This window comes from Netta rufina (genome assembly GCF_964035555.1).
Source record: "Netta rufina genome assembly, chromosome: 2".
Taxonomy (NCBI): Eukaryota; Metazoa; Chordata; class Aves; order Anseriformes; family Anatidae; genus Netta; species Netta rufina.
The window spans coordinates 145,794,356-145,808,445 of NC_140124.1; the positions used below are offsets into that span (position 1 = coordinate 145,794,356).

Here is a 14,090-nt window from a genome sequence, read left to right on the forward strand (position 1 = left end):
GTTGCTCAGAGATGCTATAAAGTCTCCATTCTTAGAGGTACTCAAAACTCAACTTGCTATAGCCCTGGTCAACCTGCTCTAGCTGACCGTGGTTGGACTAGATGATCTCAGGATCTTCCAGCTGCAAGGATTGTGTGATCCTGTGTAATGTTCACGGGTCCAGAGCATTGCTCAGCAGGACACTGGGAAACTCTTCCTTCAAACATCCTTCTCCTTGTGCTCTGAAGGAGAACAAACACACATGAACCCTCCCTATTCAGTGAGGTACAGCGGACTGCCGTTGTGTGAGCACATTCGTACGTCAGAGAGGATAATGTCACTTCTCCTGTTCTCTGTTGCTGTGAGGAAGCTATGGGTGCGGGAATTAGCAGGTGGGACTCTAGTTTCTCAACAGGCAGAACTCAGCCCCTCTGTTGCTCAGAGACTGTAATGTGTGGCTGAGCTCCTTTCCAGAATGGATCTGCACAAGCTGCACTTTTCAGGAAGCTTAGCTCCTGGCCGCATCTCCAGGCTAATACAGGTAATGTGGCTGTTCCTCAGCACTGGCCAGGCAACCTGGCTCAGATGTTGAAGTGTAACCCAGGACAGATGAATCTCACTGTATAAAACAAAAAAGATCTGATTTGATGCAGAATAAAAAACTAACATAACCAAACACTAAACTCTTCATGCTTCCCATTACTTTCTGGAATCCTCATACTGAGAGACAGACAGAAAAATGTATGACTGAAAAATATTTTTATTTTTCTGTACCTCTGTACTCATTTCTTCCCAGCTTTGCTCCCTTTCTTGCAGATTTGGAGGAACAGGACCACCATACACTTGAAAAGTTACACTTTAATGGCCATGTCATCAATCAGACTTCCTACATATCCCTTTCACTTACCTCATTATGTGTAATAAACTTCAGATGAATAAACCTAGAAGCTCACCAAAGTGCTGACAGCACTGAAATCTTCTAAAAAATATCAAGGAAATGAAAATGACTCATCAGATGTGCCAACCAATAATGAAGGAAAGCTGGACTTCTGTGACAGTTTCTGCCTGAAAACAGAGCTGTAAAATGCCACATTTGTGAGGTTGATAGCAGAGAAACAGCTGTTGTGTAAAAACAGTCAATGGAAAAAATATTTCACAAAACAGAGCTAGCCTTTTCAGAAGTCATTTCACTGCATATTTATATCACAAAATAGTGATGAAATTGTCTCAGCTACTAAAGACAAGAAACTTGAGGAAGCAAGCATGGCTAATATGGTAAGATAGTGTATCACAATTACATTTTTTATTACTTTTTTTTTTTTTTTTTTTTTTTTAATTTGGGAAGAATACAGTCCTGAGTCCTTTTCAGATCTCTCAGCATATGATTCCATAAATCACTTAATTATTTCAAGTGTTGACAGACTGATCTTGGCAAAAGCACCTTCCAAAGGGCATTGTATGTACCACCGTATTTAGTTAGAACTGCCAAAATTTAAAGGAAAATTCAACTGTGCTTTACTTCCAGTATTACCTCTGTCTTTGTGTTCTTTCGTCCTATTAACAGAAAAACAAAACTCTAGGAATTTTTGTTAGACCTAGAGAATGGCTCTAGTCACAAAAATACATGTTCTATAGTCAACACTGAGTGTGATGAGTTTTTGGTTAATGGAGGGGAGAGGACATCTAAGAATGAACATTTCTTTGTAAAATAGATGAGTTTAGGAGGTAAAAACACTACTCACCTTTTACAATGTCATTGTAATAAAAGAATACAAGACCTAATCAGGCTTCAATTATTTGCAATTTTAAAATGTCCTTGAAACTTGACATTCTCATTTTCTGAAAGTCTTCTGGAAAAAAAAAAAAAAAAGAAAAAAAAGAAAAAAAGAAAGCACTGCAATGAATATTGCATTCATTGCTATACTGGAAAAAAATCAGAGAAACATTCTAAGTAAATCCTAAAAAGCAGAATATATTCTAAAAAACAGAGGATCATTAATTAAAGTAATTCTTCCCTGCAGCCACCAAAGATATCTATTATATTGGTTTCTGTTTAGATCCCACAAATTCTGCTGACAGTGGTTCATTACTTGGTTCACTTGTACAATTACTCAGTCCAGTTCACTCTGAGCTCACCAGTCTGTGTTAATTATGATCTTTTTTACACTTGAGTTGGATTAGTGGAATTGTTTCCAGCTGTGTTTTCAATATAATTCCCAAGTAATCCTACTGATATAAATTTTGTGGAATCTATACTAGCCTAGCAAAGGATGGTCATTCTCTTGTTGGTTTGTATACTTTTAAAACACAGCAGCTATTAATTCTTGTTGCTCTTTTTGAAATCACAAAGGCTTGGCCAAGTCAAAACAGTGAAAAGTAAATCCATGGCACCGAGCCACGGGTAGTAAATTTCTTCTGAATTTTTTTTTTTTTTTTTTTCCAAAAAGAAGACAAGAAGGAAATATAGGTAAATCATTTGCACATTAATATTGTGCAAATGTCACCACTGTGATCTTACTGTATTTCTTAATATATTTCCAGATGTGCAGCATATATGAGCTCTTTCAAAGAAGCATTATACTTTAATGTTTAGCTTTAACTTTTGAAAAACATGAGCTCTTCCTTATAATTGTGCAAGGAGTTCTATGGTGCTTTCCAGAGCAAGCTGAGTAAAGCTCAATGGTAACAAGCAGGATATACTCTACAAGGTGAACAAGTGGTGTAAAAAATAATATTGTAAATCAGGAAAATTAAACTGATACAAGAAAAATCAGCAGAGTTACCCTTGAAAGCACATACTTTGCAAAAATGTAAAATATTAATTTAGTTCCTGATGCAAATTGCTGAGTCAAAATTAGATTATTAATTCATGTGAAGGCTGCAGTGTGTTCAGAATCTACTTGCTGGTCAGTGAAATCTAGGACTTTTCAGTGTAGCTCCCTGGCTAGATTGAGCCACAGGATGGTGCTCATGCACTTTGCATACTACAGTACAAATACATGGAAGGAAAAAAAAAAAAAAAAAAAAAGACAGAGAGGGAGCCAGACTCTCCCTTTGGCAGGCTGTTCCTTGTCATGCCCTGAAATACACGAGCCAGCACGCAGTCATGGATTAGGCTGATTTATCTGCCTGCTTTTACAAAGTCTTCAAGGGTATTGCAAACAGACTTATCCATCTACGTCCTTGTCTTCTGATGACTATTATTTAGCTAAGTACATAAATTAGGGACTGAAAAGGTATAAAATGTGTCACACTTAGCATCAATGAGCTGAACATTTTATGGCTTCAGAAGAATCATTGCCCTGTAAGCTACTCTCTTCTTGGCTGGTACAAAGCATTAGCCATTGCACACACCTGGCAGTACTGCAGAACAACATCTATGAATGCTTTTTAACATTTGCTATATGAAACAACAGGACTTAAAGTATCTTTAAAGCTTACACACTTCTGTAGTTTCCATAGAAAGATGCCTATGCAAGGTGACTTTGGACAAGAGTCTGCAGGACTGGGAACCCTACCCAGCCACAGATGGTCCTGCTTTATGGAGTTTAGACACAGTCGTCTCCCTGAGACTTACAGTGTTCCCCTTACTTCAAAAGGAGTCCTACTTATGTGAACAAAGCAATGCACGTCTCTCTTTTCACTTCTGCCTCTTGTTTCTTAGCTGCAGTCCTTCAGTGATTTCATTTGTAATTTTATACAGATGATCAGGCACATTGAAATGAGTATTTTCACTCTCCTCTTAAATTCTAGGGACTTACAAACTTCATGAGTAGTAGCCTTAATTGTAAATTCAGTAGGGTATACTGTGAGGTAAACCAAATTTGTGTATGAATACAGGTTCTGCAGTTCCTCTTCCCCATTGCTGTGTCTACATACATGGCAAAAATGCGCACGTGTACTACAGCGCTTTTAATCAAGGTTTATGCCAAGCCAGACAAGCACTGGAACACTTTATTATAAATATTTCCCCGATTAATCATCCATCAGCGCAATAACCAGCACTGGAGGAATAGCATTCCTAGCCACACTGTGGGGCAGGCACCTTCTAAATCATTGATAACGAAGCGAATGAGCAACTGTGGGAGGAGGAGAGGGAGTTAAGAGGGAGCAGGACCAGGAGAAGGGGGGTGCACCAGAGAAGTGGGGTGCACCAGGGTGCTGTCAGGAGAGTGGGGGTGCAGCAGAGAAGTAGGGTGCTGACAGGAGAAAGGGGGTGCTGACAGGAGAAGCGGGGTGCTTACAGGAGAAAGGGGGTGCTGACAGGAGAAGTGGGGTGCTGGTAGGTGAACTGGGGTGCCCCAGAAGAACCAAAGTGCACCAGAAAAATAGGGTGCAGCAGGAGAACTGGGGTGCTGACAGAAGTGGGGTGCACCAGGAGAACCAGGATGCTGAGGGGAGAACCGTGGTGCACCAGAGAGCTGGAGTGCTGATAGGAGAAGCGGGGTGCTGACAGGAGAAGTGGGGTGCACTAGAGGGTCATGATGCTGACAGGAGAAGTGGGGTACACCAGAGAACCGTGGCACTGAGGGGAGAAGCGGGGTGCTGTGAGGGGAGAAGCGGGGTGCCGTGAGGCGAGGCGAGGCGCAGCCCAGCCCAGCCCCTCCCGCACCTGGCCGCACCCTCCCGCCGCAGCGCAGGGGCCCGGGGGCGGGGGCTGGCCGGCGGGCCCGGTGCTCGCCTCTTTTCCCCCCTTCTTTCCACCTTCAGCTCTATAACTGCCCGCCTCCTCTCCCTGCCCTCCCTCCTCGTCGGATGCGGCGCTGCGAGGGGAAGAGCAGCCGGAGGGGAGCGGCGCGGCGCAGCAGCACCCCCAGCCCCGGCCGCCCGCCGCTGCCCGCCCAGGTCGGTGCTGCCCCGGGAGGGATGGGGAGAGGCGGGCAGGGGCTGGCTCCGAGGCCCCGGGGGGCTCTGAGCCCAGAACAGCTTCACCGGGCACAGGGTGGGGGTGTCCCACAGCCACCTGTGGGGACAGCCCCGGGGAAGGGTGGTGGGGACCGGAGTGGAGTCGCAGGGAGCGGGCGACGCTGTTGGGTGAAGGGGACAGAAGTGTCGAGCCTGAAGGGAAGCCCCTTAAAAACTGCAGAAGCCGTATTTTTAAGGATAATTAGAATTTATTAAAAGAAAACGCACTTAAAGTTGAGGGACCGGCTGGGCACATCCTCCCTCAGCGGCCCCAGGGAGGTCTCTCCCCCCGGTTCCCCCGTCCCGGTGGGCGCTGAAGGGACTTCGCCCGGGTCCCCTGGGGGTTCCCCCCCAAATCGGTGGGGATAACAGACATCCCCTGCTGCCCCCCTTTTTGAACCAAAAAGGGGAAATGTCGCCTTAAAACGGGGCGCTGGGTGGCACCACTGAGGGTGCTGTGAGAAGCGGGGTGTCCCCCGAGAGCCCTCTGCTGCCCTGGGTCTGCTCCCACTCCTCCTTGTGGGACGTCGATCCGAGAAACTTGGGTCACACTGCACCCTAATAAGCCACCACGATATGGGTTATAAATCCTTTGGTGCCTCACCGAGGCTGTGGTGTGGCAGGGTGGCTCTAAGCACTGCAGTGGGAGATGTTACAGCTGGCCAGGTGTGTGAAGGCGCTGCAGCTTTGGGCAGGTTTCCTCAGGGCTGAGCTCCTTGGTCCTCGAGATCTGTTCCTTGGCTGAGCCTCTTGGGCTCTGCTCCTTGGTTGAGTTTAACTGGCACCCAGAAACACGGCGCTCCTCTGGAGGGTCTTGCCTCGAGCAGGGTGGCCATATAACAAGTTTGGGGTGCCTCAAAGGCAGGTCCTTCCCCCAGGAGAAGGTGGCTTGTGTGGATGCTGCGGGCAGCCTACGGTGTGTAAATCTTCCCCTTCCTGGGACAGGAGACGAGGCCACCACAGCAGCGAGTGCCTGTGGAGCAGCAGGGGTCGGCTCATCGGCTGGGCTCTTGGTGTGGAAGGGGAGCCTGGAGTTGGGTCTCTGCTGCCAGAGATATTCAGTTGGAGAGCTGTTCCACCAGATAGTGGAGAAATACATAAAAAGCAGGGGGAATGGGATGGCTTTTCTGATTCCCTGATGGTGTCAGCCACAAGGTGGCTGCAGACTCGTGGTTGCCTCTGTGTGCCTTTCCTCCTGGAGCAAACCCTGAGGTGCTGGTCTTTGCAGAAGTCAGCTTGTGCCTAGGCTGTGTTTTATCCTGTATCAGTTATGTTTCTATCAATAAATCATACCTTCTTCGTGTGATTGCTGTTCTCTAAAATGAGTGGGAGAGAGTGTTCCTACACAGCATTGCGTGTCAGTATTTATAGCCCTTATCTGGGAGGAGGGTTTATATCAAAACTAGCAAATGGGGAGCTGAGCGACCACTGTGAGTGGCTATTTTAATATCTGGGTTATTATATGGAAAGAAACTCACACGTAGTGGTGACTGAATTGAAGAATGAGTCGTGTATTGTCCTTTGAAGAGTCAACATTTACATGCTTCAGGTTGTATTCCTGAGGTGAGGAGAAGCTTTGATACACGAAGTAAGTTGCACAAGGGGCGCTGTTCAGGACTTAGCTCTCTGTTTTCCCTGTTGCCTGTCACTAGGCAACTGCCTGCTGATGCTGGTTCATCTGGATCCAGTCCTTGGATGCTCGACTCCTTATGTTTGTGTATTAGAAAGCCTGGGCACTTGGCTTGGGTTTTTGAATTCTATCTGGAGGATGCACCCTAAGATCTGGGCATAGCTATACCTCAGTTTTGGATGCATGGTTTTGTTGTTAGATATTTCTCTCTGTCTTGAGAGATTCATGCTGTAAGAGGTGGATTCAAAATGTGTATCTGAGTAGAGTGAAACTTGTTGATAATTTGACTGAAACTTAGGTAACTTTCTGTGGGGATAGAACCTCAAATGATGAAGCCATCTGTATATTTTGAGGTGGAATACCAAATATCCATGACTGGGATTTGTGACATTAGAAACACCAAGGACTGGGATAACTATGGCAAATTGTAAATATCTTTTACAAAAAGAGAAGGAGATGTAGGGTTATCCTCTCATCTGTTCAATGAGGTACTTCAGTCTGCCTTTTCTATTATTAGATAGTGGCTGGACCATTCACGTTACGCCTTCCTCAGAAGACACTGAAAACAGGGAAGGTAAATTAAGTGTTGTTATCCTGTGTTTATTAGAGAAAATGACGTGGAAGGTAAAGGGGAGGGACTTGCAAAGCAGAAATGTGTAAACCAAAGTTGACCAAAGTAAACCTTCAAATGCTGTCTTTGACAAAATTAATTCTCCAGTAAAATACTAACAGGAGAGGGCAGCAAAAATTCTTCTTCCTAGCCCAGAAAATTGACCAAAACTAGTGCAGTAAAGTTGAGTGATAGGTAAACATTTAAAAGCATGATGTCATGAAGATGATGAGTCTTGAGAGGTGCTTCTATGTACGTTGAGTAACTCTACTGGCCAATATTAATAGCCAAGTCCAGATAAAGAATTTTGTACTGTTTTTAACCTAGTTTCTTGGGCAGATAAACTACCCCACCTGGAACTTGAACTTTGGCACCTGAGTTGCTTCTGGTAACCCTGTCAGCTCACCTAGAACTGCCTTCAGTGTTCATACAGTGCTGCACTCCGAAGTTCTGATGCTTCTAATGGATTAAGTTAGATGTTTTTGACCATGGAATTGCCCACAGATAAAATTAGTACTTAGCTGACACCCTGTATGCCTCTGACTTGTTTGCTTCGGTCACTGTGCCAGATAGTACAACAGAGAGCTCAGAATAAGCTCAATAAGATAAAAATAGGAAACAGAGGATGTTGATAGGAGGACTTGCATTTCCTCAGAACAAATTTTGCCTTTTTTGACAGCTGATGTGCAAAATTGCTCAGTTGAACTGACCAGTGAATGAGTTCACTGGGGAGATGAAGTATGCATATTTGATGTTTTATGGTAGGCTTGCAGGACACTTCTCATTTAATTTTAATTGCAGAGTCATGAAATAAATGACTTAATATCCCTTTTTGGATTCTTTCTAGATATAAAGTAGATAGCGGTTAAAGTCCTACTTTATCTAGAGATTCAGAATTCTCTACCACAGGTGCCTTGGTAAGGTGTTTGCAATGCTGGATTCTGTAGAGATACCCATTTTGCCTTGTTATGCATAGAAAACTCTACTTCCAATGCTAATGTATGCTATGCAATGATTAATACTCTTCTGGTTACATGGGACCAATTTCTAGAACTGTTCAGAGCCTTGAACGTGTTTCTTTGTCCTTCTCAACTAAAATATGGTTTGTTTATAAACTGCTTCCAGGATGAAATCTTAGCTCCACTGATGTCCATGGCAAACTCCTAGTAGTTTTTTTTTTTTTTTTTTTTTTTTTTTTTTTTTCCCAATGGAATCCAGATTTTGCTCACACTTTAATGAAAAGTGTTTACTTTAGATTTACAAATTTAATAAATATTTCTGTTCTGTGTGTTTTCAGGCTCACTGATACTGTGTTCATCAAGGGGAAAAAGATGCCTTGTTGGTATGAGGTACAGAGCTGCATCCTCTTGGCATTTTTAGCAGCTTACTCCATCAGTGACGCCCAGGGCCAAGGTAAGTGCTAAGTAAGAAGATGGAGTTTTTCACTAGATCACTCTGATGTGCAGAAATAGACTTATTCCAAATGCAAGTGTTACTTTCCTCGTACTAGGTTGCTGACCCAGTATTACTGAAATGATGCAGTTTTGTTGTTGATTTCTGGGAGCGAAGAACTACATGCTCATGTGTGCTTTTTGAACCATGTATTTCAAATAGCATAAATCATTCTTTTTGCAAGTTCAGGTGTCTCAAAATGAATTTTACAGGACATTTTTTACTTTTATTTACCTGAAAGTACTGATTAGAAATTGCTGTGATTGCCCCCTATGTAATCAAGGAAGTTTGAAGTACCAGCCTTGGTATTAACCTTGTAAGGAATATACTGTTTTTTCTTTGTTGGAACAGTAGCTCATGTAACACTTAGATCATACAGTATTACACAGTACTGGTAAATGTCACAGACTACTTCTGCAGGTTTTTTTTTTTCTTTTAATCTCCTTTGTGGATATTAAAAAATCCTGCTGAGATTGTTAAGCTTACATACTTGCTGGATCAGATGCACAGTGGTATGATTCTCGAGGAAATTTATCATACTGCTTGGGGAAGGAGGGAGGAAAAATGCCAGCAAGTTTTTATGATTCCTGAAGAAGGACATTTTTCTCAAAATTATGTTTATTTAATCCCTTTGATATGAGGTTGCCTAGGCATAACTGGGAGCAGAATGTGATCCTGGGGCTCTTCTAAAGGCTCTTGTGTAATGCATTATTCATGAGCACACTCAGACTGGTGTCAACGTGAGGCTTTCTGACTTGTAAAAGCGAGCAGCCGCGCTGTCCAGTCCGCGTGGCACTCAAGTGCTGGGGAAGCATCTTGGCTTGGACGTTTGGGCATCTGCAAGTGTTTCACAAGGCTCTCCCAGAACTTAGGGACACAAGTTAGCAGCAATACTTACTGTGGGTGATGTGAGGTGAACGAAGAAATACGTGTTCCCAATGTTCAACACATCAGTTCTGGTCAGAAACGAGGGCCAGAATGTTTGTGACTTAATGAGCCAATAAAGCAAAGCATATGGTCAGTCCCCTGTCTGTGCAGTTCAGTCCTACTACATATGGTTAAGATTTGCACAGCAGGACTGGGGAGAGAGGTTCATCCACAGTTGTATGCAATTCCATGCACTTGGAAAAGCGTACTCTTCCCCCCTACTTTTTTTTTTTTTTTAGCTTTGATTTAATCTGTCATTTGTAAGGGAGAAAACTCTCAAACTATTAATACAATGAGAAGAAGGTCAGAGAGAGTTTTTCCACAATACACCAGCAACAAGCTAGAGTTGGTGTACTTGCTGAATAAAGAACAATACTTCCCTTGTTCTTACACTCTTTCAGCAAGCATCAGCTACTGCATGCTGTCAGCAGCTAGATACTAAGCTAAGTGGACTGTTGCCTTGGCCTAACGTGACTGTGCTGTTACTGAAAGAGGTGATGTGAAGTCTAATCTCTTTTCACAGAATAAAAATATCTCTTGCTACACTTGAATTAGTAAGATGCTTCTCAAATACTTTCATAAGGTTGCCACCCCTTGCAGTAAACTCTTCATGCGGCTGGCCAACTGTCTACAATTTTATACAGCACTAACAAAATTTGTCTGTTTTACAAAGTTGTACACTCTGTCGAGGTGTAGGAAGAGCTGGATTTAGTTCCAGCTTGTGTTTCCTTCCTTTGGCAAAGATGCTCAGTTAAAGGTGTGCAATGTGACTTCTTGGAAAGGAGAAAATGTTTGGGAGACTGAAGTGAACATGCCTGAAGTTACAACTGATTTCTTTCAACCGAGGAGTTATCTGCGCCGAGCTACGTGGTTTTACCTTGTTTATTGCTCGAATGTCTTATAGACCAAAACACCATTCAGTTTTTACTCAACAACAGTTATTCTTTCCTCACTGCTGCTTATTCCTTATCCAACATAATGTCACTTAAACAACAGCAACAAAAAAATCCGGTTTTCATCTACTTCAGTTCCTACATAGCACACAAAAAAGTGCTGGGCAAGAAAACTACTGTAGAAATTTCCATTTGTTCATAAAGTGACTTATTTTTAAGTATTTTTCTTCTATATTTAAAGATGGAAACTTGTCCTCGTGTAGCAATACTTTCCATGTGTTACTAATGTAATTGCAATGCATATTAACTTGTTCAGTTCTTTTCTTAAGACAAAAGTACATTGGAAGCCACAAGGTTTAGTTAATATCCAATTTTAGAGTATTGGATGCCTTTGAGACAGCTGCAGGTATACAGTTTATCAGTATTTTTCCTTTCCATTAAAACACCAAACAGTTCAAAACACTCTTTCCCCATTTGTCCATGAGAATAATGTATTTGGAGTGCTGATCTATCTGGTTCCACAAACCGAAGCCTTGAAGTTGTCTTTACTGTTCTTTTGGGTGACTGCTCTAATGTTGCTGATGGCCATTCACTTTTGCATTCCTGTAGAACCACTTAACAAGCTTTAGCTACTGATTTTTATCAGTTAACTGACTCAGCTTGGATTAATTTTTTTCCCTTTCTGCAAGAAGTGAGATTTTGTTCCACAGCCAAAAAAGGTCCAAAGAAATAAAGATACCCTCTTCAGGTTGGTGAATGTGTAGTAATTCCCATCAATACTTTGTCTGTTCAAGTGTTAGATTTTTAACTTCCTTAGTTATTATATGTACTTTTCTATGCCAGAGCATTAGTCTTTGCACAACTAAGACACAGTTGAGTATCTGTCTGATGAAAAATTCTTTTTTTCCTTATGGTTAATTGCTGTGTAGGAATGTCCATTCCCCTGTGCTGTCACTTTTGATGCAAAAAGTACCCAGTGAAGATTGACTAGTTATGTAAAGACTATTCTGGCACAACTTTTCTAGTTTTTCACATTATAACTGTAGTAAAGAGAACAACTTCTGGTGACTGTGTCCTTCTTTGCTTGTAAGATCTGTGATTGTTTTTTAGGGGCTCCTGAAATTTACCTAGTTGGTGATGGTGATTAGGCCAGGACTATGCTTCTTTGTTAGAAAATGCTTTCATAAATTAAGTTTGAAGTCAGATGGAGTGACAGGGGAAGGAGGAAGATGGCAGAGAAAAACTCTGAAATTCTAAGATGTGATATTTTTTTTTTTTGTCAGTCCATGTTTTTTTGGTTACGATAGCTCTCAGTTCTGCCTCTTAATCCCTGTACAAATTTACCACTTAATCCCAGTGAAATGTGTAGCATTTTGAACAAGGACAGTATGCAAGCGTAAAAAGCTCATTTGCTCATTCTTAGGCAAAATAAATAACGATAGGAAGTGCATATTTTGCAAACCTCTAGGTATGATTTGTCACTCTTGTTCATTCAGCACCAAGTCATGATGATTTATGTGTAGCTCAAAGACAGATTGAATCTTGAGAATGAATTAAAAGCTGTAATCCATAACTACAGTCTGCTTGGCTTTCAAAACTTTTTGCCATAGTCTCTGTCATTTTATTACAATTATAGCATGCTGAATGCTCTTGCAGAAGCCTGCCCAGGGAAATATTTTTGCAGTACAGGGGCCAAATTTTCAAAGAACTGATCTTGGATTTGCAACGATTCCTGCACATGCTCTTACTTACAGCCTCTCATCTTCTGAACTTGAGGGAGGTGACAGGCAGGGTGAAGGCTCGATCTGACAGGATTGTGCCCAGCAAATGGGGAGATGCACTGTTTGGATGTGTGCCCAGTGCTGCAAACCAGAACCATGCTGAGTATGTGAAATTGGTGTGCCACCTGCTCTCTTCACCCCTTTGCCTCTCTCCTGAGCTTGTTCTCTCAAGTCTTTGAGAGCATAGAGGTGTTGCTAAGCTTTCTTGGTGCTTGTATCCTCTCTTTTTCTGTCCCTTGGGGATTGATAGGCTGCATACAGGGAAAAAATCTCTTCTATTAAACTTTACTTCTAAGCCTCAAAATATTTTTAATGTTAGATGGCATTAAAAACACCTTCAAATGTCAAAAAAAAAGAAAATACAGCTTGCCTCTTTCCTTCTTTCTTCAGCAAAGTCTCGGAAAAAGAAACAAGTAGGAAAAAGTAATCAATCGAGGACAGGTCTTTGGCTGCTGCTGTTGCCAGAGCTGCATTGACTGCAGCAGGGCAAATGGAGAGGCCAGAGACTCCTGGATAGCACGTTCTGCCTCTAGGCTCAGATGCTCCATATGCTGTAATCCTTAAATCTCAGAAATGCCATGAGTGCTATTGACTTATAATATGTAGTAGACCAAGAAAACATGGGCACGGGCCTAATCAACTACATTGGGCCCTGGAGCAAAGAAATTGCCACTCCTCCCACCCTCTTCAGATAACTTCCCTTCTTTCTTGGACATACCAAGAGAAACCTTAAGGCTGGTAGTGGCAGAGGCATCAAGGGACTTAAAAATTAAGGAAGTTCAGTGGGCTGTGAAGGTAGTGGGAAAAGGAGGGTTTAAGGTCAATGGAGGACTGTGCTAAGTTTTTTTTTTGTTGTTGTTGTTGTTTTTTTTTAACTCTCTTTATTTCTCAGCCTCTGGATAACTTCCTTGGCTGCCTTTCTCTCTAGGTCAGTTAGTTCTGTGTGGGCCAAAACCTACTGAAATGTATAAAGATTCCCCTTATTTGACAGCCTTGGATCCCACAGGCTGCACAACCAGCAGCAGTGCTTCAGTTGTTTGCTGTGAAGGGGGATGTGACTCCCTGGGGCAGAAGAAAAATGCCATCTAGGGTATAGTCTAGGGGAATTTGCCAGTTAATGTACATGGGCACAGCATTGCTGAGCTTGCAGTAACAACCTAGGGTTGTTATCTTTTGTTCCTCTGTGTGTTACTTCCCTGAAAAGTCACATCTTTCTTCATTTCATGCTTTTATTCATCTCACCTGCTGCTTCTGTTTGAAACCTAGTTGATGGCACAAGATAAGTAGAGGTCAAACTTACTGACTGCCTCCAGATTGCCCCCTGCCTAAATCTTGCCCAGCCTGTGCACATGTCCTGGTCTTGATGAGACCAAAGCAGTGCTTGCAGCTGGGAAAGTGGGCATCCCTGAGGCTAGGTTTGCAAATTGGGCAGCTGATGTTCCCTCTGCTCTGTGCATGTCTATTTTTCCTCTTGGTTACTGCATCTTCACAAGGCTTTGAAAATTTGGCCCCAAGTTACTTTAAATGTGGGGAAACACCCACTGTAATGAGAAGTAAGGGAGGCTAGGTAACACACATTGTCAGCATAAGCAAGGAGAGCAATTTTAATTCCCCTGTATTAACAAAGAGCATTTGTATTTCCAGCTTTGCCTGCTAAACTAGAATCTTAACATCTAACACTGTTTGTCTTTGTCCTCTGCTGTTAGGTTGTTAGTATCTTTTTGTAAAGAGATAAAAGGTATGTCTAAGGGAAGTAGTGCACCTGGGGTTGTCATTTTACAAACTAATAAACTGATATATGTGACATTTTGAATAACTTGCATCCTTTATCATTAAAAATGTGTGTTGTCTTCCTATATGTTTATTTTAATGTTTGTTTAAAATTGATGATTGCCTTTTATTTGAGTTTAAAA

General features: G+C 42.4%; 1 protein-coding gene across 2 annotated transcripts in view; it reads left to right on the forward strand.

The window, feature by feature from the left end:
* Positions 1–8,455: 8,455 nt before the first annotated feature.
* COL14A1 (collagen type XIV alpha 1 chain) overlaps positions 8,456–14,090 on the forward strand; it is a gene marked incomplete at its 5' end in the record, with an annotated part of 120,167 nt that continues 114,532 nt past the window's right edge. For both annotated transcript variants that reach the window (XM_084281298.1, XM_084281299.1), the window contains one exon: positions 8,456–8,537. In XM_084281298.1, the coding sequence (XP_084137424.1) occupies positions 8,456–8,537 (82 nt within the window). The remainder of the gene's footprint in view (positions 8,538–14,090) is intronic.